The 25,039-nt window shown below is 29.9% G+C and overlaps 1 protein-coding gene across 4 annotated transcripts in view; it reads right to left on the reverse strand.

Annotated features, from left to right (window-relative positions):
• Positions 1-23,793, reverse strand: part of LOC129945418 (phospholipid-transporting ATPase IF) — a 39,563-nt gene extending 15,770 nt beyond the window's left edge. The window contains exon 1 of one of the 4 annotated variants that reach the window (XM_056055163.1): positions 23,555-23,793. In XM_056055163.1, the coding sequence (XP_055911138.1) occupies positions 23,555-23,563 (9 nt within the window). In that variant the 5' untranslated portion in view covers positions 23,564-23,793. Of the gene's footprint in view, positions 1-3,889; positions 4,861-12,386; positions 13,495-17,895; positions 18,027-23,554 lie in introns of those variants that run through there. The other 3 variants (XM_056055162.1, XM_056055160.1, XM_056055161.1) reach the window with 3 other exon arrangements.
• Positions 23,794-25,039: the final 1,246 nt, after the last annotated feature.

Consider the following 25,039-nt stretch of genomic DNA (forward strand, 5'->3'; position numbering starts at 1 on the left):
CACTTTTACCGGTGACAAGATATTAAAATAACAAATCACTAAACAATTTTTTGTAATTTATTAAAATGATTTCTTTAAAATTATAAACATATCGCTAATTATAACTTTATATTACAAAAAAAAAAACAATATCAATCCTTTAATGCAACAGAATGTACAATATTGTTTGTGATCTAATCTTTCGCCAATACAAATCAAACTGGATGGTTTACCCACTGCAAAACTCAAAATTAATATAAGCATTGGCGAATAGGGTACCATCCCACGGTTATCGATGCAAATTATTTCTTCTATGAGGTGGTGGATATTCATCAACGTTTGTGATTGTATCGTTAGTGAAATTTTTCGGAAAGCTTTTAGTACACTTTCCATCTGCCATGCAAGGTGATTAACGATTCAGATTACCGCATGGGCCTTGAATCATGTTTGTTGTAACAATATCAAACAATATTTGATCAGTAGGGGGATCTGGAATTTCCGAAGAAATTATACTTTCGATTAACGCAGGACGTATTTTATTGACTTAGAAAACCAAAATTTGAGTATGAGGTAAGCCCCGCTTTTGCCAATCCACGTTATATATCCAACAACGTGTGGGAACGTGTGGATTTTTCGTTCGCTCTCTATCTTTATATACATGTCGACCATGAATTACTGACAAAGCTCACGACATCGTAGAATAACGTTGTTCTCATCGCGTCTAATTATCAACCGATACGCATAAAAATCCTTCGAGCTGACATTCTTGTTTCGGCACCTATTGCGGTACCTCGTTGTTTAACATTTATGCAATACCCGTCTTGTCCCTTCCAAAATATTAGCGGATATTAGAGAGGCCTCATATGAACGTTTTGTATCAGCAATAAACTGTAGATTATTATTTCTTCTACGAATCTCGTTTTCTCGCTTAGCTGTACGATCGCCAACCATGATTTCAGCAACATCGTCAAGAACAGGTGCTTCAAATCTACGAATATCCTCTCCAACAGGTGTTTTATCAGGATTGATGACAATAGCGTGATTATCACTTTGTAATGATTTAAATATTTTCAACAATTCATTGCGCTCATTCAATAGAGCATCCAGGTCGCTGACGATAATGGGATAAAAAGTGAATCGGGGTTATTAGAGCCACAACGTGCATCTACACGTTTATCTTTACCGCCCATAAAGTAAATTTGTTAAAATGTAGGTGCTTCACTTTTTGCATTTTGTGACAACTTTGATTTTGAATGTTGAATTGATATGTTGACTATTGTTTATAGCATTATTCTTAACTATTTCTGTTGGTCCAAACGATGTCATTTGGACACATGAGTTAAATGCTTGAATTGTCTTAATGAACAGATTAGAATCTGGGACATGTAATTGCACCTTTCCTGAAAAACAACAAATCCTTGTTGTCTAAACTTATAAAATTATGAATAACACAAAAATAATTAATAAACAATAACAGTCCCTGCAAAGGGTAACTTATCAATTATCTCTCGCGCAGTTATACAAAATTAGGAATATAAAAAATAGATAAAAACCTATTCTCAGACCAACCGAATGCATATTGTCACATATTGAAATGACTTCACCTATTAAGTAAATAGTTCATTTTCACCACACTTCTTGCTTTCTGTACATGCTGTCGTCAAGAAATTACATACAACACCGACGTCTTGGTAAAAACGTCACCATAGACAGACGTAACTTTGAGGTAGTCAAGGACTTCGTCTACCTAGGCTCTCCGCTGTAAACGCGGAAAACAACACCAGCGCTGAGATCAAAATCAGAATAGCTCTTGCTAACCGCTGTTTCTTTGGACTAAGAAAGCAATTGAGTGGTAAAGTAAAAAGGGACCAAAGTGTTGCTGTATAAGACCGTTATCATCCCCGTGCTGCTATACGGTGCAGAAGCATGGACTATGACAAAAGCGAATGAAAGCACCTTGGGTCGCTTCGAGAGAAAAGTTCTTCGTGTGATCTACGGTCCCGTATACATCGAAGGGAAGTGGAGGAGAAGATGGAACGACGAGCGCTCTACGACTGGGTCTCGTAGAGCGCATGGAAACCAATGCTCCGGCCCGGAAAGTCTACAAATCCACACCCACAGGACAGCGCAGTAGAGGAAGACCGCGGATCAGGTGGCGCGCACAAGTGGAAGGAGACCTCAACCAACTTGGAGCGCTAAACTGGAGAAATCTAGCTAGGGACCGAGCTAGATGGATAAGTTTGTTGGTTGAGGCCCTAGTTCACACAGGACTGTAGCGCCACCTTAAGTAAGTAAGTAAGTCTTGCTGTCTGTAAAGCAAACAGCAAGTGTGTTTCAGAGACCATCATTTAATCTCTTTCCAATATAATCTTATGAAGAAGATAATACTGGAGAGATCAATTGATATCGTAAGCATAAATCGTAAAGTGTTGTCTCGTATGTAAATTAGTTCTTAAGATAATTTAAGTTAGTCGACTTTGTATGTTCTTTATGTTAAGTAATTATAACACGCTTTACATTTATAAATTTAAATCAGTGAATAAAAGTTCCAAAATAATTAAATGTGTGTTTCATTTAAATAACATAAATTGAAACCACATAACTATATGCAAAATTTCAATGAAATTGGTTAAGCCGTTTCGAAGGAGTATGGCAACTAACACTGTGACAGGAAAGTTTTATATATTAGATTATTTACTACAAATACATATATTGAGGTTTTCCAAGTTTTGCAAAAACGAAATGGGGCTCCACCTTGGCTGATATTTTTGTTTATACTCTCGTATTTACAATGATATCTAAATCCCTTGATTTTTTACATTATTAACATCAAAATTATACTTCTTATTGGAATATTATATTATTATTTGAGTTTAATATTCTCCTACAGAAGTCACTGTTCTCTTAGAATTATCCACCTACAATAATTTAACTCAAAACTGAATACAAATTAAATTTAAATCAACTTAGAATTCTTAGAATTTAATATAAATATGGATTATTTTAATTCTACAACAATTTTGTTCTTTATCATATAAAAGCCGCATAAAGAGATATTACTTAAAAACCTAACAAGACAGTATCTAAGTAGATGTAGTTTGAAAAACAAGTTTTGTGTATAAGGCCCCTTAAGTTAAATGTTATACGATGTAAATGAAATGTTAAAAAAGGTAATCGTGCACAATAAACTTGTTTTTGCAATCAGAACGTGAATAAATGTAATCAAGTACTTTTATATAAATATGTTAGTACCTAAGCCTTATAATAATTTTAAGGGCCTCTTAGCTTTCGTAAACAAGTGTGTATATAAAAAGAATTTAACAGACTTTCTAAAAATAGAACGTTGAAAACTGAGACACTATAACGCTTAAATTATGAAATTTTAAACTTTCTAGTTTATAATTTAATAAGTAACTAATTAACTAAACTTAATTAACATTTATTAGTAAACATATTCACATAAGCGATTCAAATAAATAATTCATAATTTCTTCTTCTGGTAGGAATAAATACACTACAAAGCATATTTATACTTACAAATAAGATACGATCACATTTTCTGAAATTTTCTTTGGCCAATTTTGATTTATTAATTCGAGCCTTCACAATAAACTTATCTAATTCCTAAAATTACAAATTAAACACGAAAAACCTTCATAACTTCATAAGAACTTAAATATGTTTAAATATCTTCTCACTAATTCACTTTTTCTCAAGATCGTAACTACATTGAACTCTTACAAAGCTTTTGATCATCATAAGCTTTAGCTTCTACCTCTTGTGCCTGACCTTGTCACCATCAGGCATACCAAAACCACAGGAAACAAACAGATAGGCATATTTTTATAACTCATGCAAAAGTAAAACCGAAAACAAAAATACAAATTTACAACAAAAAATTATGACTCACATCTTTTAGTTGATAAATTTTGCATTTAAAATCGACCGGATATTTCATGTGTTGTAACTTTCCAACTTTTTTTCAGCGGCAACGCGCGGTGGCGGCGGTGGTATTGCTTGTGTAAAGCGTTACGGTTTCTCTTTTAATCTCAAGCCCGTAAAGATATTTTAAACTTAAATTTTTCGCGACATTTAACTTGTTAAACTGAAAATTGCACTAATTTTGACAAATCAGCAGCGCCAGCGTTCGAATTATGATTGAAGTGAACCGAAACACAAAGTGCACGTGTACTTGATAACATCAAAAGATACAAACAGCAAAAATAAAACTGCAATCTTCGCGTGGTTGTGTAAACAAATTTAGATGAAAAAGCCAAACCAACTTAAACAAACTCATTACGATGACTAAATGACAATCAAAGAAATTCATCGGCGAAACTCGACTCAGCGGCGCGTCGCGATCGTTCCGTAGACGCTTAAAGCCAACTTTTCAAAACTCCAACAACAACAAAGACAACAAATGAAATGTAAAACCCAACAATTCAAGTTTATCCATTGAGTTTAAGTCGAAGCATTAAAGTCGCCTTCCGTCGCTCGTGGTATAAAGACAGTTGTTCAAGTCAAAGTCGCGATCCGATCGTGAATAAATTTTAACATTTACAGAAAATTTATGAATACATAATGTTTTTGTACTTTCCACCTGATGTAAATTGTTGTTACTGTTTTTCTAATTGAAATCGATAAATGAACTACGATATATTCAAACATGTAGAGCAGACCCCATCAACAGCTGGATGACATTAATATACAATCATTTTTCGATCTAGACAAAAATTCCCTCCAGTCATTAATATTTAACAACAATTAAAATATTAGTTAAGCCGTGTCGAGTGTCTGTTAAGTATATTTACAGTGGTTCGTGTTATATGTTTTACTTTTTGCCTTACTGTACCGAATTTGATGAAATTTTTGATATGGTTATTGATGGCAAAGAAAAGAGGATTTCACTTGATATTTAACTACCTCACTTATGTCATATCAAAATTAATGTTCGCTTTAAAAAAAATAAAAGCCCATAAAATATCAAAGTTTTTAATTGAACAAAAAATCTATTTGTTTTTTATTTAAATCTGTTAAAACTTTGTGATTTTCAAAACTAAACTTTTTTAAGTTTACTGTTATTTTGGTTATAAATTCAAATGAGTATAATAAATGATGTTGCCAATATTGTAAGCATTTGGCTCCTCTGTTAAACGTAAATGCATTGAATAGGAACGTACGAAATAGGGCCTGTAATTGCAAACTTGATTTGTATCTATTTTTAGGTAACTATTTACTATACGAGTATTTTCGGTACTTAATTATTAAATAAAATGTACAAGTTAGGAAAAAGTTATGAAAGATAAACAAGGTATTATGATTTTTAAAGGTATCTCATCGACTTTCGTAAAATTATTTCCAATAAGAGGTTTCACTTTGATTCGTCCGCTAATTGGAAGCCACTTTTGAAGCTGTTCTCTTTTGAAATAAGACAACTAAGACACATCAACAACTTATTTATTTTCGAATTCACACTACAATGAAAGTGAACTTTGTCAGCATAAGTTCGCAAAACTAAAACACTTATCGTAAGGCACCATATCTTCAGGTAATAGTAAAACTAGATGAACAACTTAAGCTATTGGGACAATAATCCAAGTGTCGTGCGTGTCTCTCAAGAATCTATCCTTGGGCTTTTAAATTTAAGCACGGAACTCTTACCGGCGTATCTTCGCTGATTGGGTTTTTAAATCTGTTAAAGTGATCACAATTTTCTTAAAGCTGTATGGTGACCCATTTGGGACTCGAAAAATCCAAGAATGGTTGTTAAAAAGACTGTTTATCCTCAATGCATCACTGTTTGCTACAGTTTTTGGGCTTGTGTAATGGATTACTCTAAAAAACTACGAGCAACATTTTTAACTTGCGACATATAGCAACTTATCCCTAGTCTTCGCCCTATAGCCTAAGCCAATAGGTTGACATTACAATGATAGAAAAGTTGAAAAAAGAGGGCATTGTTTCGAATGACTTCAAATTCGCGTCTGAGGTTTTATATTTATTTCAAGACTAAAAATAACAGTAAGCCCCATAGGAATTGTTCGGTCAAAAATCGAAAATTCGAACAGATAGATTTTTTTTTTTAATTTGGCTTCTTTCAATATATGTACCCGTGGCATGATGGTTAGTGCGTTGGGCTGTCATGCAAGGGGTCTTGGGTTCAATCCCTGCCTGTGCCAGCTTAATTTAAAAAAAAATAATTTTCGCGGGTACTGCCTCTTGCGAGGAATTGACAAATCTTTCAAGAGTAATTCTTGTCATGAAAAAGTGCTTTCTCAAACTAGCCGTTCGGATTCGGCCTTAAATTGTAGGTCCCTTCCATTCCTGACAACAGTACTCGCACACAGGAATGGTTGAAAGTTGTAAGTCACTAGGCCCTGGTTCACAACGGACTGTTGCGCCACCCCATTTGATTTGATTTTTCTTTCAATATAAACCAAATATTTGGGTATTGCTCCAGAAGGGTACCTCCCATAGAACCGTTGTTTTGTTTTTAAGTTTTCTCAAGAACTAATCAACCGAGTTCAATGATTTTTGTATGCAAACGTTATTGCTGTTTTTATTTTTTATTTTCCAAAAAAAAATATTAAACATTCTTTTCGAAATTCAATTGGTCATAAGTTTTTTACGAAATTGAAATTGAATTAACTCAAATAAAAAAATTGTATACATACAAAATTAATGTAAAAAAAAAACGATTTTCAAATACAAAATTAATTACATGCCATTTAAATTTTTGAAGACGAACTTTTTTACAGTTAAATGTTTAAATCTTAAAACACAGGAAATATTTTAAAACATACTTATTCGATACATGAGCAGGTTTGTACGAATCATTCGTGTATTTTGTTTTCTAAACAAGTTGATATGGTTTCTTTGATGATCATAAATTTCCATTAACTTTTTAATTATTAAAAAATATTCAATATTTTTTTCCAAAATTTAATATCTTAAAAGAAATTCTAAAAAAAACACATAATTTATAAGCAATAAATAACTGCATACCAAAAATATTTTTAAAGAAATGTTTATACAAAAATAATTTAATTTAAACAATTTAGAAAACGCCCTAATATCATTCGAAACCAAAGCACAAATTACGTATTTTTTGAGAAATTCAATGTAATTGACATTTTTTGAAGACACAGTTACAATTTTTAGATACAATATCTAGTACGCTTAATAAGCTTAATTTTTCAAATGAAAGTTTCCTAACCAACTTATTTCTCATAAAGGTGATCACAATTAACCTCTGAAATCTTTTGAGGTAGCACCTTTAGGCTATTTACCTAAGACCGCTCTAAAAGTTTATTCCAATGATACACAATCGATGGTATTTATGAAGATATCGTGGAGATATAGCTCCAAATGTGTGAATTGTTCAAACAAAATTTCATCAAAATAATATGACGGTGCCACCGTCATTTTGCTGACATTGTTCTCCATTGATAAGGGCATTCCTCTTACGATGTATTAAATATCACAGATTTTTCATTGAAAATAATGTATTTCAAAATAAAACCTTTGACAAGTAAATCGTGTGGAACTATCCATCATTTTAGAATTAACCAAAGATTATTAATTTCTTTACACTAGTCCAAATGTCATTAATGATTTATGTTTGTCACTAGCATAAACATAATGTACTGCCATACAACTCCATCCATATAGAGTGTGACACTTAAATCAAGTTACATTCAAACTTTACTGGTCCCTTCCAAACATAAATCAAAGTTTTACTTAAAACAATAAACATTTCTCATAGTTTCAAGCAATTGCTGCCCTGGTCTCGGTCGTTAGTCCCCATAAAGTCTACTTTTCAAATTTCACGTACAATTTTATATCATCATAAAAAAAACTTTTAATTAAAGAGAAAAAACACTTAAGTGGTAAGAACTAATCTCAAGAGTCAATTGTTTTGTTTAAAAAGTGACCCTAATAATAAATAGTTTTTTAGTTCTGTCTAGAGAGCAAACATATTGGAATGGGCTAACAAAGATACAGTGATGTTAAAAAATATAATTTTTATTAGATAAAGCAAACATTTATAGTATTATTTTAAAAAGGCTGGGAAAGACGATTTTAATATTGACGGAGCTATAAGCCCAGAGCAGTATATCAACAATTAAAAAATCACAGTTACGCGGGCGCAAGTTTCGAGAAGACGCGCATAAATAAAATCATAAATAAATAATAATTGATTCGTTCAATGAATTTTTGGAACTAAATATTTTTAAATCGTCAACAAATAAAAGACAGTTTGAAAAACTAAGATATTATTGAAGTCGTTAATAAAAATAAAAAGAACTGGTCCAAGGTGACTACCTTAAGGAACACCCAAAATACGTATAGTTTCCGTAGACAAGGCATTATCAATTTTCACCACCTGATAAATAACTCTTCATCCACATTAGTAGCTGAGAGTGAAATCCATATACCTCTAGTCTTCTCAAGAGAAAAATCAGTGTAAATAGTGACGACTTGAGAACGTATTTCCATCTGTCATAACATTTTGATAAATATTTATATTGGTACAGTATATATAGTGATTGTTTTTATTTTATGCTTAAAAAATAAAAATAAAAATATAAGGAATATTCTAACAAAAGTTAAAGCATTTTTTTTACATAACGATGTTTTTTTTTAAATTACTACAGTTAAATTACTATCGAAATACCTTTTAAAATCGTGTTAAGTAGTTAAGACTTGGAATATGGTTTTAGTTTTTTCATTTAAACTAATCGAATCAAAAGAGTCTTATTTTGTATCTGATCTGAAGGGGTATTTTCTTAAGCGCTAGGAAAAGCTGTTAGACTTCTAACTGAAACCACATCCGCAAAAATTGCAAGAACCAAAAGAAGTCACGCATATCTTCACTTGTAGAAGGTATTCTTTTGAAAAATTGATTTATCCATTTAATAAGTTGTAAAAAAAATATAAGAAAGTACTACAGACAATTGATAAACGTTTCTTTAATTCGAATATCTTCGAAACAAACAATTATGTCGACCTGGAGGTTATAATTTATAAACATTTGTAATATCAATGCATTTGAACATTTTGAAGGAAATCAAATCAAATCAAATGGGGTGGCGCAACAGTCCGTTGTGAACCAGGGCCTAGTGACTTACAACTCTCAACCATTCCTGTGTGCGAGTACTGTTGTCAGGAATGGAAGGGACCTACAATTTAAGGCCGAATCCGAACGGCTAATTTGAGAAAGCACTTTTTCATGACAAGAATTACTCTTGAAGGAATTGTCAATTCCTCGCAAGAGGCAGTACCCGCGAAAATTAATTTTTTAAATTAAGGTAGCACAGGCAGGGATTGAACCCAAGACCCCTTGCATGACAGTCCAACGCACTAACCATCATGCCACGGGTACTACTTTTGAAGGAAATATATCCTTTCAGTATAAATAATTTTGTAATAATTTTAAAATACATTTTTCGCATTTGATTGGAATAAAATTTGATATTTTTATTATAAGCTTATAAGCCAAAAAGACGTATACAAAATTTGAAAAACATGCAATCTATAAATTGAAATTTAAGTTGTTTTCTGTCAAGATAGTCAAGTCATTTAACGAATTTGGGAGTATCATTGTTCACGAACATTTATCAAATATATTTCCTTCCTTCATTGTTCACGAACATTTATCAAATATATTTCCTTCAAATATATTTGATAAATGTTCGTGAACAATGATACTCCCAAATTCGTTAAATGACTTGACTATCTTGACAGAAAACAACTTAAATTTCAATTTATAGATTGCATGTTTTTCAAATTTTGTATACGTCTTTTTGGCTTATAAGCTTATAATAAAAATATCAAATTTTATTCCAATCAAATGCGAAAAATTTATTTTAAAATTATTACAAAATTATTTATACTGAAAGGAATTCTAAAAGAAAAGAATTAAAATATTAATAACAGTCAAATTATTTTACACAGTTCTGTAATTATGTATATCAGTTTTATTAAATATCTTAGATCATTTTTTGTTATTTAAGATTTATGGGAAGGTATTAAAAAAAAGAACATCAAGCATGGTTAAACAATAATAGAAGAAAAAAAAACATCAAGTAAACTCTGAACTTTATGCGTCGTGCGCCGTCTAGTTCATTGATCACGTCACTTATTAAGTGTGCATCATGTACCCCAACCCAACAAATTGTGTTGTTCCATAATAATAATTATAAAATGGGATCGAAATCAAATTGATTAATAAAATTATTGAATCCACTTGAAGGCCAATGCCAATATTTTTTTTATTTTGTAAATATTCCTCCGTACAGTAGATAGGTACAAACTAGTATATATCCCAAAGTACACAAACTCAAAAACTGAAGTGACTCCGCGTTTTTCTGATAAAATACTTGTTTATCAAAAACTGGCGTGCAGAAGATAATAATTATGTTATCTACAAAAGGTAAGGCAATACATTTTATCATAGACTGAATGGAACATCAATGTAGGTACACGTGAACTCAGATAAAAGGATCAAATAAGTTTGATTGATTTGTAAAAGGTTTGACATTTACGAAAACAATAAAAATATTATTCATGCAAAAACATAACGACAAAATTTATATTTAAGTGGAAAGATAACTGATCAAAATTTCTTTAATCCACAACAATTCATGAACAATACAAAACATTTTGGTAGCTTACGAATATCCTACATAAAATTATGAAAGTATTCATGAAAGTATTCATTAAATGAAGAAAGATTTAAGGAACTTGTTTAAATCAATAAACATTTTCATTAAACTTAGGGAAGCGATAGTAAGCTGTGTTTTATTTACATATTTTTTTTTTAAATTGCAATGACCCAATGAAAAGTATCATAAGTCAGTGACTCTTTCTGTTAATTAATGTTAATCTTTATTCACTCGATGACAAAACCATAAGCAGTCGAAAGACTAAGAAGAAATCAATGATTTATCAATGAAGATAAATAATTAACTCATCGTAAACATTTGTATTTTATTTAAGTATCTGCCTTTTCTGATGAAAGAATTTCGTACCCAATACAGAAAGTCAAAACCTGTTAAAAATTGCAGTAGGAACTTTGTAAATAATACCAAAGTTTGTGAACATATTTTTTATCCATGTAATTTTTAATTGACTCAAAGAAGTTAGTCGTTATATTTACGTAAGGTTTTGGTTCAAAGTGAATATAATCGTGTTTTAGGTCATATATATAGGATTAAATTTATTCGCTTTAATAAGAAAATTATAAATACAATGTTGATGCTGCAACAATTAGTAAAATGCAGCGTGCTGTTAAGCTCAGCTCTTTAATGAAATTTGGTCAAAACGATTCGCTGATTAAATTCCTAGTCTACTATGAAATTTCTCAACCTTTTAAGCCCCTAGAATTTATACCAATGTTTTTAGAGTGATTTCTGTTGTTCGAGATTCATATTTTTGTCGTCCTTATATCAATAACCGGTAGAGATGATGGCAATCGAATGGAAATACATTTTTTTACAGATATTAACATCAAAAGAAGCAGAAAAGAGTTTCAAAATTATTAAGTAAAGGATTTTTTGGTTGACCCCAAAATATCCCTCAACATATTAAGGCCAGTGATATCAATTGACTTTCATATAACATGCATTGGAACATAATATCAAATTTGTATCAATTCGAAAAACAATTAACTTTTTTGACATTTGGTATTTTTTTAGAAAATTCGAAATGTTGGTTTTTCTCAACTAAAATTGGTAAGAACAGATTTACATTTCGAATATCTCGAGAATCAATAAAGGTTTTGACTTCAAAACTTTTTCATTCTATTATTTTGGTTATATAAAGCAATTTCAGTTTTAGAAAAATCCCAATGGATCTTTTTTTTAATAACAAATAAAATTATTTGTAAAAATCTATTTTCTGTTATTAAATATCTCGGGAAAAAAACAACTATACTGTAATCAAACTAGTTTTATCATTATGCAAAACATTATTGTAAGCTTTTATATTGAATTATCTTGAGAACAGCAGAGGCATTAAAACATTGCAACATGTTTTTTAACTTACACAAAATGTTCTTATTAATTGTTTGTAAAACTTTTAAATATATCGACATGCATGCAAAATTATCAGTGTATGGGTTCCATCCTTGTCTAATTCAATCTCGATTTGTAGATATGTAATCCTGACATCAGAACTCGCACAAGGCAATGGCTGAGTGTTGTAAGTCACTAGGCCCTAGTTATCAACGGACTGTTGCGCCACCCAATTTATTTATTTAATTTTTTTTAATTTAAAGAAAAGCTACTTCAAAGAAAATTCATGACCAAAATTTGTATGGACGGCCGTTTGTAGGGTGCACATTTTCAAGACACCTCAATTTAGTTTTGAACCCCAATTTTAAATTTCTAAAAAAAAACACCCACCTTTCGTTTCGACCACGAAGCTCTTGGTATCCTTTGTTCGACATCATTAGCTGAAGTAACATCTGGCTGCAAATTCCATAAAGGTATTCCATAACCATTTGTATTGACTCTACGATATCCACTCCAATGATCATGTCGCCCAATAAAATTCATATTTGTTCTTGATTTTCAAAAAAAAATCTATTCATAAACACACACAATTATTATAGAAAAGACATAACAATTATGTTTCTTTTGTGTTTTTCGTTTACACTCGAGATACTAAATTTCCAAAAACACAAAACAAAAATCAAACTTTATTTAAAAAGTCGAAAAGAATTTTAATTTCTGCAAAAAATCTTAATTTATTAACCCGCACCGTTTTGAGCATTTGTTGATATACCGAAAGATGATGGAATACTGAATTTTCTCGCAACCAAGAAATACAATAATTCTTGAGATTCTATATTTTGCTGGTCGGCGGCGGCGGTTTGTCTCTAAGGACACTTGCACTTATATTAGAAGCTTTGATCTACTACTCTTAAACAATCGAACCATGTTCGATAGCTTGAACAAAAAAAAAACACTTTTAACAAGAATCTTTAAACTTTTGCAAAATATTTACATCGAAGCAAAGTTCACACATTTGCGGTAGTTACAAGACCTACTCGAGTAGAGGTCATATTTTCCACCTGTGCCTATCGTCAGCATGATCTTGATCTTTCATCGTACAACAATATCGCACATCTCATCACCCAGAATCCAGAAACGCAGAAAAGCTGTTAATGAATAGGTTGTGAATTTCATTAATATATGGTTAAGTTTTAATTATCACATTTCGTTAAAGGAACGTCACACCAAGCTGATGAAGCACCACCCATGAGTTCATTTCAAAATTAAACAAAAACAATGCATTTTACGGTTCGATTTGGACTACGCGCGTGGCACGCAATTAATTGTAGTAAATTCTGCTAAAGGTTTAAAAGTTTGCTATGTGATCTCAGAACGTCGTCGTCGCGGACTTGCGCTCGAATGCGGGAATACACGCAAATAGTGAACTTACTGATTCGTAACACTCCTTTTTTCCGACGCGGTGTTCACTATTTTCGATGTATAAGCACGATGTGAAGCTATGCATCGCCGAATCTGAACTGTAGAAGCAAGTAAAATAATACTTCTGATTTCTGAAGTTGAAGATCATTTTTTTTTGTTTTTGGTCTTTCTTTTCGAGTGTATCTGAATCTGAATCAAAAACATATCACACGCTTGAAGCCAGCCGGCTTCAGACAGTTTTATATGTTGTATAGGGTGTTTCCGCAATATGAATTTTAACTTAAACAAATAGAATTTCAATTGATCCAATTGAAATTAGAGGGGGAATCAATCGGGGATAGTATTCTTACATCTACACAAATAATAAAAACTAAAGAAGTCTTGGTTGAATTAAACTTTAAATAGTTTTTGCAAAGTCAAGGAACATTAAATATATTAATTGGTGAAAGATGCTTGGTTTACATTTTTTATGTTTTTTAGCCTTAATGAAATGAAAAACAAAGTTATGTTCATTAGGCCTAGTTATACCCTGCCAAATTTTAAGTCACAGGAACATTATTTCAGCCTGCTTCCGATAGCCTCTCTAACGTCTGTACCAAAAAAGAAGAACAACTTTTAATTTCTAATATTTACTCACCTAGCGAAAGATATGTGCCTAAACAAATTTAAATTTGAATCATACCATTTATAGAGGAATTTCTGGTAGAAGTTTAGGATATTCCCTACCGCTCAAAAACACCCTTTTACATTCAAATTTCGTTTTACTCCTATGATTGTTACAATATAAGACAAATTAAACCCATATTCCAAGTCTCAAAAGGTTACAACTTTTCATATAATTTGTCTACTTTTATTTGTATTTGTATTGTATTTGATTTTGAGATGTAACAAAAGACCTAAATATAACCGTAAAATAATGTGTCGTTTCCTTATAATATTAATTAATTATTAAAAATATTGGAGTTTAAGTTGTCAGCACTTATTTAATCAAAGCATCGTTACACCCACAAATGTAGAGCTTAATTAGTTGTTGGCCCGTATTTCTTTAAAAACTATGTTGAAAGAACGTTAGTGTCAATGGTGATCACTAAAGAGCCATGTTTACTGTTGTGCAGGAGCTGTTGTTTCAATAAGAGTAGCTTGTCACAAAGTTTCTGCCATAAATGATTTATTGAAGAAAACTGTTGATAACCGCATAGTTTCGAATTGCGCTCCCGTGAATTGGTCTCTTGACCATTTTCTGTAGGAATATGTAAAGTCGTTAATTAATGCCGATAAAACCCGTAATCGGGGCTCACTTGAAGAACAATATTCGCTGCATTATTGCCGATATACGGGTAATATTTTTGTTGGAAAATTTGATCTTCCGACTTAGACTACGTAGGAGCCAGTTGTGGCATTCATGAGTAAAATAAAATGAAATAAGTTTTCTTCACAAGTTTTGTATACATACAATTTTTCAATTTGTTCATAAAATTATTTTTGGCATGCAGTTATTTAGAACTTTTTAATTAACGTTTAACATATTTTCGTAAAAAATGTATGACGTTTTTTTCGAAATATCAAATTTAATATCGATTCAACCATTTTTTCGGATCGATTTCAATGATAGCTATAACTGGCCTTAGCCTTTAAAAAAAAAACCTGAATCTGCTTAAAATTTTAATTTCCAAGTTTGAACTCAACCGGCCCAATGGTTTGGGTTGTAGGGGCGAGGCCGGAATCGGGGAACCACTTTTTTTGCCTTTTTTGCCATCTAATGTCATGTTTGGTTAATATCTCGTGTTCAAATCTGTTTACGAATGGAAATAAGTTCATACAAGTCGCAATTAAAAATCATCTTTATCTATTCCCTTTTAAAGTTATATGCATCCAACAAAACACCCTTTATTGTACACCAAACAAATATTCTAGTATTAACATTACTTGCACTTTCCTCATAATAAAAAAAAATACCAATATTATTTAGGGGGGGGACTATTTTATGAACTAATTATTTTGCCCTAGAACCTATTTTTGCAGTTTATTTGTGTTTAAAAATTGTATTTTAATCGTTACATCAACTGCAGGAAATTTTCTTTGAATTGTTAAGTTCAAACCTTTTATCAATACTGTTAAGTTAATGTGGCTATACGTGAACGAGAAGGACACGCTTAGGCCAGTTTTAACACGAAATTTGCGTTTCTGTTAATTATCAACCATTATGCGTGGTCGAAAATTATCTGAGTAATTTAGCAAACATCATAAATATTTAAAATATGATTGGATCAATTCAACAATAAATGGTTGGCATCCTTACCCCTTTTTTATTTCCCATTTACAGGAATACCAAGAAAGTTGCTACGTTTGAATCACCACTTTTGCATAATATTAGCGCATTGTTCGATTTCTAAGAGATTGGGCAGGTTCAGGCAACATAAAGACTTCATTTGGAGTCAACTTCATTCTTTGAACGTAAATTTTGACCAAGGCAACTAGTTAGTTTTCCAAGTGTCATGAATTTGAAACTCAGAACTTTACTTCACAAACCTCTACTTCAAGTTCATAGTACAAAAACTACCAAAATCATTATTTGATTTGAATTTTGTATTTTAAAGAAATATTACTTATTTCTTTTCCAAATTTACAAGGAACCTTTTTACAGAAAGCATTAAATGAAGTTGTTCAGAAAATAAATAAATCATTCAGTAATAAAGTTCAGCTTTTAGTTGAATCAAAAAACATGATCAACTGTCATTTTGACATAAGTTGACTTGATAGTTAGGGAGATTTTTCTTGCATAACTTTCCAGTCGACTTTCCATTAAAGTTGCCTTAAAAAATATTTCAGTATGAGCATTACTTGCACCTCCCTTTACACTTTCCTCATAATAAAAAAAATTACCAATATTATTTGGGGGGGACTATTTTATGAACTAATTATTTGTCCCTAGAACCTATTTGTGCGTTTATTCGTGTTTAAAAATTGTATTTACATTGTATATTAAAAAAAACGTGAAATTTGCGGTTCTGTAAATTATCAACCATTATGCGTAGTCGAAAATTCTTTGAGTTGTTAAGAACAAATCATAAATATTTCACCAAAAAACTGGAACTCCATACCAGATATGGCACGAAGTCTCCTTTCATTTAAACAACACAGATACTGTCAATGGATAAATGCAACAATAAATGGTTTGCATCCTAACCTCTTTTTAACTTCCCATTGATAGGAATACCAAGAAATTTGCTACGTTTGAATCACGTCTTTTGAATAATATTAACGCATTATTCGATTTATAAAAGATTCACTATTATACATGATAAACTTTCTAATAATATTCAGACACTTCAAATGACAGGTGTCAAACGCTAGCTCTACCATCTTGAAAACACGAAATGAATTCCACAATATTTAAAAACAAATAAACAAATTAAGTTTATTGTTTGCATATATTGTTTGATTTATATACCATAAATATTATTTTAAACCAAATTACATATTCTACCTTTTATTGTTTTGAAATTAGGTATAGAAATTTATCCAAAATTAGTTTTTGAACTCTAAATATTTGATTATTTTATATTTCTTTCTGATTCCGATAAAAATAGAAACAACTTCACCTTAATTTCATAGAATTAGAATTTTATCATTATCGATTACACTTATTAAGTATTGTTATCTCATTTTTTTTTTCTTTACCAAATGGACTTATTTTATTATTTGTTAACATGAATAATATCTATTTACTTAAACTTAAAGGCAATCCCTTGTCTTGTTCACTCAATTTTAAGTATCTATAGTACTTACATAAATAACTATTGAGTAATATAAGTTTCGCATTATTATTTCCGCAGTTTTCCATTTGTCAATATTTATAAATATTTTTCTGTTTTATCATGCAGGTAATTTACTTTGTAAGTGCTCATGAACTCAAATGTTAAAAAGCGAACCACATTTGTATACGCAATCTGCATTGAAAGGCTTACGAGTATAATTTAATTTAATTTATGTAATGTAACTATGGGCTGTTTTCCAAAATGTTTCAATAAGCACCAAGTTTTATTAAATCATTATTACCATTTTAATAGAGTGAGAAGTAGTAGTTAAAAGTCATTAAAGTTTTAACGATACATTAGTGGAAGGTGTGTGTAACCAAATTAATTGGTAATAAATGCAAATATGATTAAAAATAATTAAACTAGAAGTTCACACAGTTTTAAGACAAAATTAAAAAACAAAATTGTTTCTCAAATTCTACCGCTATTTGACTTTTTAAAAACAATGCTGCTTGGCATCAAAATTCCTAACGTGACGAAAATTAATCACAATTTGATAGACAGTTCTTGTGAAAATTAACAAAAATAATCACACCTTTTTTCCTTTGAAAAGATAAGATTGGGGCTTTTTTTTAATTTTCACATTATGGACTCAAACTGCAATAATTCTTCTACTTTTTTAATTTCAAATTTGGTAATTAGTAGAAAAATAAAATTACCTTCCCGCCAAATGTATCCCAGCGATATTCCATATGGACAAATATTCCTTTTACAAGTGATTTTTTAATATCATAAACTTTGTGTTTAAATGTTTTAGCAATTTATTTTTGTAATTTAATATTTTTTTCTGAAACACAAATGAAACAGAGAGGAACAACCACTTTCAAAATATATTTTATGATAGACTAAACTTTTGTTTTTTTACAATACTCATAGAGCACCTCCTCAAATTGATATTACTTATTTTATCAATGGTTTGATTAGGTTAACCTTAAATCAATACAATTATTAAGAAACCATAAAATTCATAGATTAGTTATTATTTAGTTATCAGCCCTTTTTAAGTTATAGTGTTTGTATGTATTTAAAGTATGTATTACATTATGTACACACATACATTGATAAAACATAGTATTTATTTTATTACGTATAAATCCAATGTCTGATCACCTGTATTTTATCTATTAAGAGTTCGATTTTATTATTTATCAAGGAAGAAAATTGTAAAAAATACGGTGGGTGTCTTATCAGGGTAGACTTTCTGATAAAGGTGATATACAAATGTTCAATATTTCATGCCTTGAAGAAGTAGATTTGCTTCAAGTTGATTAAGACTTTTAATAAGTTTTTCAGCTTTTTAATTTCGTAGGATAGCTTTAAAAGGAATGATAATTGTTTCTAATCTAATTTACTTACCAAAATTTTTTCTCTTACATTTTCAGGAAATAATGTAAGTTCTCAATAATATAGGGACATTTTTTCATGGTTCAAAGTTGGTACTTCTGACATTTGTATTGTGTCAACTTAAGTGTCATTATAATAGTTGAAATTAAATTTGTTTCTGTGGGGTTATGCAAAAAAACCATTAAAATATTGAAAACTATGACATTTATCAAGTCATGGCCGAGATACCGAAATATGCGAACAACTGTTAAAAATTATATTAAAAAAATCATCTGCTACTAATCTTCCAGAGGGACAAATTTATCGCTGTGTGTGCTTTTTAAAGCTTTACTTCCGAAGCGGAAATATGAATAACTCTCAAGTTATTAATATGCCAGGAATATAAAATGGAGTTATTATGCTTAAATCTTATAAAAAAGAGGCTGGGATGCGACCCACACTGATAACTTCCCATCCCGTCTGTCGATTTGTCTTGCTTAAAAGTTTGTCTATATAATCTCGTACTATTTTGTGTAGATATTACTTTTTATGAAAAAACGGACTGTTGGCTTTTTATTTAAAAATTACTGAATATCGAAAACAATATTTTCTGTGAAATAAAATAAGTTTCAAGCCAATATTTTTAAGTTTTGAAAAGCTATTTCAGTCGAAACTAAATTTTTACGAAGTTTTAGTGTTGTTTTTTTTTAGAGTTTTATTTTTTGTAAAAAAAACTGTCAATTCGATTTTTGAAAAATTTTACCAAATGTTGAAAACAATATTTCTTATGAGATAAAGTTACTTTGAAGCTAATGTTTAAAATGTTTGAAAAGATATTTGAGTCGAAAATCAATCAAATCAAATCAAATCAATATTTACCAACTTTTATACATTTTTTTTTAGGTTTTCATTTTTTGTAAGAAAACTGTCAATTCAATATTTTTCAAAATTTTACTGAATGTTGACAACAATATTTTTTGAAAGATAAAAGTAGTTTAAAGCCAATATTTCAAATTTTTGAAAAGATATTTGAGTCGAAAATCAATTTTTACCAACTTTTGTTAATTTTTTTTTAGGTTTTTATTTTTTGTAAAAAAACTGTCAATTCCATGTTTCTCAAAATTTGTATAAATGTTGAACACAATATTTCTTATAAGTAAAAATTAGTTTGAAGCTATTATCTCAAATTTTTGAAAAGATATTTGAGTCAAAAATCAATTTTTACCAACTTTTGTTAATTTTTTTTTAGGTTTTTAATTTTTTGTACAAAAACTGTCAATTCGATTTTTTTCAAACTTTGATTGTATGTTGACAACAAGATTTTTTGAAGGATAAAAGTAAATTAAAGCCAATATCTCAAAGTTTTGCAAAGATATTCGAGTCGAAAATCAATTTTTACCAACTTTTATAAATTTTTGTTTAGGTTTTTATTTTTTGTAAGAAAAAGTGTCAATTCGATTTTTTTCAAACTTTAATTGTATGTTGACAACAAGATTTTTTGAAAGATAAAAGTTAATTAAAGCCAATATCTCAAAGTTTTGAAAAGTTATTCGAGTCGAAAATCAATTTTTACCAACTTTTATAAATTTTTTTTTTAGGTTTTTATTTTTTGTAAAAAAACTGTCAATTCGATTTTTCTCAACATTTTTCAAAATGTTAAAAACAATATTTCGTATAAGATAAAATAAGCTTGAAGCCTAAATTTCAAGTTTTTGAAAAGATATTTGAATCGATATTCAATTTTTACGAACTTTGAGTAATGTTTTTTTTTAGATTTTTATTTTTTATAAAAAAACTGTCAATTCGATTTTTCTCAAAATTTTATCAGATGTCAAACACATTATTCTTCGTTGCACAAAATTGGTTTAGAGGTGAAATCATATTTCAGTCGTAAAATTTTGGAGGTGACAAATTTTTTTTTTCAGTTTTATTGATTTAAAAAAAAAACCGTTATATTGATTTTTTTCAAAAAAATATACTTGTTTGGTATCACGTTACAATATATTATATAAAATTTAATTCAAGTCTCTAGCGTTTTTGGTTCCTAAGATATTTAGGGTTAACCAAAATGTTCACCTTTTTTTCAAACTGCTATAGTAAAAAAACCACCCACGAAATTTTCTTGAGAGCCCTTTCTGCATCTTTCTGCCTTATTGTCTGTATAACAAAATTTATTTGAAGTCGATATCTCTTAAGGTTCTTGAGCTATGGACCACGAAAAAAACGTCGCGAACGTACGGACGTACGGACGTACAAACGTACGTACACACGCACGCACAGACATCTTTCTAAAAATCTTTTATTTCGACTCTAGGGACCTTGAAACGTCGAGAAATGTCAAAATTTTCAATTTGACAAATCGGACCCATTACAATAACTTCCTATGGGAAGTTAAAAAGCCTGTCGATTTTTCTAAAACTTGAACATAATATTAATAATAATATTTATATATTTATTTAAAGTATGTATTACATTATGTACACACATACATTGATAAAACATAGTATTTATTTTATTACGTATAAATCCAATGTCTGATCACCTGTATTTTATCTATTAAGAGTTCGATTTTATTATTTATCAAGGAAGAAAATTGTAAAAAATACGGTGGGTGTCTTATCAGGGTAGACTTTCTGATAAAGGTGATATACAAATGTTCAATATTTCATGCCTTGAAGAAGTAGATTTGCTTCAAGTTGATTAAGACTTTTAATAAGTTTCTCAGCTTTTTAATTTCGTAGGATAGCTTTAAAAGGAATGATAATTGTTTCTAATCTAATTTACTTACCAAAATTGTTTCTCTTACATTTTCAGGAAATAATATAAGTTCTCAATAATATAAGGACATTTTTTTTATTTTTCAAAGTTGGTACTTCTGACATTTGTAACGTGTTAACTTAAGCTGTCATTGAAAGTGTCATTATAATAGTTGAAATTAAATTTGTTTCTGTGGGGTTATGCAAAAAACCATTTAAATATTGAAAACTATGACATTTATCAAGTCATGGCCGAGATACCTTGCCTCATTATTCCCTTTAAATTTTGTCATTATCTTACACATTATCCAAAAACTCGTTATTCGTTTTAAATCTTGACCTGTCCCGCATAAGACTTTAAAAAAAGGTGAAGCATTTATGCTAAAATGGCGTTTAACATAAAACGGTTTTAAAGCCATTTTTGTTCTTCTTAAGAACTCGTAGTCTTAGAGTTATAACATGGAGTTTTTGAAATATAGTGACAAAAATGTCGATTTTTCTAAAACTTGAACAAAATATTAATAATAATGTATTGTGTGAGATACTAAAATTGAAGTCAATATTTCTCTTGTTTTCATAATAATTGAGTTGAAAACAATTGATTATTATCATTAGTTTTGTAGGTTTTCGTGTTTTGTAAAAAAAATTATCGTTTGCATTGTTTTTAAATAACTAAAAATTAGCCATAATATTTAGTCGAAAATCAATTCGTATCAATTTTAGCAGAAAATGTATAATCCTTATAAAAAAAATACTGATAGTATTTTTTTAAGGATTTTATAGTTTTTTCTTATTTCTTTTCTAATAAATTTTATAAATTTAAAAAACAATGTATGAAGGCAATATAAAAAATTGTTGTCAAGATATTCTTGTAGAAAATCTACTTTTACCAACTTTTAGTAGTGGTTTTTAGGTTTTTATTTTTTTAAGAAAACCATTACTTCAAAGTCTTACAAAAATTCAAGAGCGTAATTTTTCAGAGCATGACAATATTCTCAGTCATTTTTTGTTCCTAAAATTTTCGAGGTGCATAGTTTTTAGCTTTTTTTTTCAAAATTATACTTATGCTTTATATTTGGCTAATGGTCACATTATACAATATTAAATTTAATTGAAGTCGCTAGCGATATTGGTTCTTGAGGTAGTTGAGGTCAACCAAAAGACGTTTTGATGTTATTTTCAGTATAACAAAAATGTATTTCAAGTCAATATCTTTACTAGTTCTTGAGATACCGAAAGGACGTACGCATGCACAGGCACCTCTCTAAAAATATTTGATTTAGATTCTTGGGACCTTGAAACGTCGAGATATGTCAAAATGTTCAGTTCGACAAATCGGACCCGATTAGAATAACTTAATATGCGAAGTTTAAAACATAAATATTTCTGAATTAAAGTTTTTTTTTAAATCATAGTTCGGAATGGGAATCAGCACCAAAAATAAACTCTAAAACAACGAAGTAATCAAAAAAATTGGAGGTTTCAAAACTTCATAACTAATAAGAATTTATGAAAACTAATCGAGACACTAAAATGAAAAAAAAGGAAGGGGAGAATTCCTTGTGTTTTTATCTTGAAATCAAAATACTCCTTCTTGAGAGTATTACAAAATGTATCCCAAACGTTTGTGCATACGCTCAGACAGATATCGCTCTTAAAATGATAAATTTGGATTCCGGAGAAATTTCAAAATTTCTATTTCGAAAAGTCAAACCAATTGTTTGTAAACATTATTATTATTACTATTATTTTATTAAAAAGCTCTAAGTTAAAGAAAAATAAAATAATAACATGCTTGACACTTATCATTTGCTTGTGCGCTAGCTTAAGAGATTAATAAGCGTATGGTTTTGAATTATATTGCTTGTGCAACAACAACTAAACCAAAAATTTTGAGTTCAAAGTTGAAAAATTAAAAAACAAAATTTAAATTTAAAGAAAATAAGATATATGTGTAAACGCTTTAATGTACAATCATTATTGTATTTAACATTAACGTGGTATTGTTCTTTATTTAACGGTAACTATGTATCAATCAAATTTGTACAAATCTGTTAAGTTTGGTTTACGAGTCTAAAGAATAGCAAATAATATTTATTTGTCTTTACTTTAATTTTGAACTTCATTAGAACACAAAAATTCATTAGAACAAAAAATAGTTCACTTTTTTTATAAAACTTTAAGAGGTTTTCATTTAATTTTGAGAAGAGTCTTAACGCCGCAGCTATAAGTTAATTACCTGCATCATTTTATCCTTTATCCTTTTCAAATTAATTATTTTGATCACTAAGTTTTATAATTTTCGAAGAATTTCTTTCTATTATTCGGATTCTTCTTATTTTGCTCGAAAACATCAAAACACACGCGTTCTCTAATAAAGGAGACAATTTTAAAGCTTCTCTTTCTTCCGTCTCGAACTATTTCAATATTATACCAAAAATTTAATTGTGCGAACCGTTTCTGCATAAGCCCATTGAAAAACTGTCGATTCTATCAATTGAACAATTGTATTTTTACAAGGGTTTCGCCGCCGCGCCGCAGCTATCGTTCAATATATCAAAATATAGATATCTAGTCCGTCGCGTCGCGACGCCTTTCTCCTCATATTTTTGTGATAAGAAAATTTTGAACATACTATAATGTTAGGTACCTACGACGACGAGTATAGCAAGTTTAACCGAAAACGAAACCAAAATATTTCTACTATACCTAATCAAAATAAATGACTCTCCTTAACTTCGAATGGTACTCGTACCTGAAGTTTACACTTTGTTTTATCAGAAAGCTATGCAACGTTATCTCAAAATTCAATACCGATGTGTGCCTCCTCTGCTATCGTTAGAGTACGTTTTTAGGGAACAACACAAAAATATCAAACCAAACTTTGAAAATTACACACATTATATGCACTTAAATGCAATCATATTCGGAAGAAATGATTAATTTTGAGACTTGGATAAATCTATTGATAATATCGCTACTTCCGCACTTCATCTTATTTTTTGAATTTCTCAAACTAAACGTTTATTCTTTACGGACGACTGACCTGATATTGCGTCAGGTTTGTTAAATGACTCGATTTATCTTATCTTTGATTTATCTCTGAGCTTTAAAATTATTATTATCTTGAAGCTTACAAACATACAATTTTAAAAATGTCATTTCATGAATGCTTATCTTTGAGATTGTGGCTATTTTTGTTGTGTTTTTTTTTTTGTTAGACGCTATGATCGAAGGAAGTGGGGTTGTCGGTTTTTATGACAATGTACCTATGTGAACACATGTACTCGTAATTAGAATATTTTTTTCGAAAACTAAGTACTACTATGTATATATTTAAAATTTAGTTGCTAGATCAAACAATAAACAAACATACATTCTCCTTTAATAAAAGTCTTAAGGAAAAATAAGCATTTCAACCACTTATAAAGTTTTAAAGTATGGACAATATCAAATAAATAAATACAATTGTGAAATTGAATAACGGTTGACTAAATTCTTTCAATTCTACCTTAATCATCTTAAAAGCACACCGCTTGTATTCGAGTTTTTTAGGTGTCCAAAGGAAATCATTAGATCTTGCAACCAGACAGAGGAGCATAAGCTTGTTCTTCAGATGGTTTCAGAGAGGCTATTACCTGTCCCGTTTTCACAACAAGATGACAGGAGAGTTCCAGATAATTACAGGGGCGTATCATTTTTGAATTCTTCAATTAAATTAAAA

Source organism: Eupeodes corollae, chromosome 2 (assembly GCF_945859685.1).
Source record: "Eupeodes corollae chromosome 2, idEupCoro1.1, whole genome shotgun sequence".
Lineage (NCBI taxonomy): Eukaryota > Metazoa > Arthropoda > Insecta > Diptera > Syrphidae > Eupeodes > Eupeodes corollae.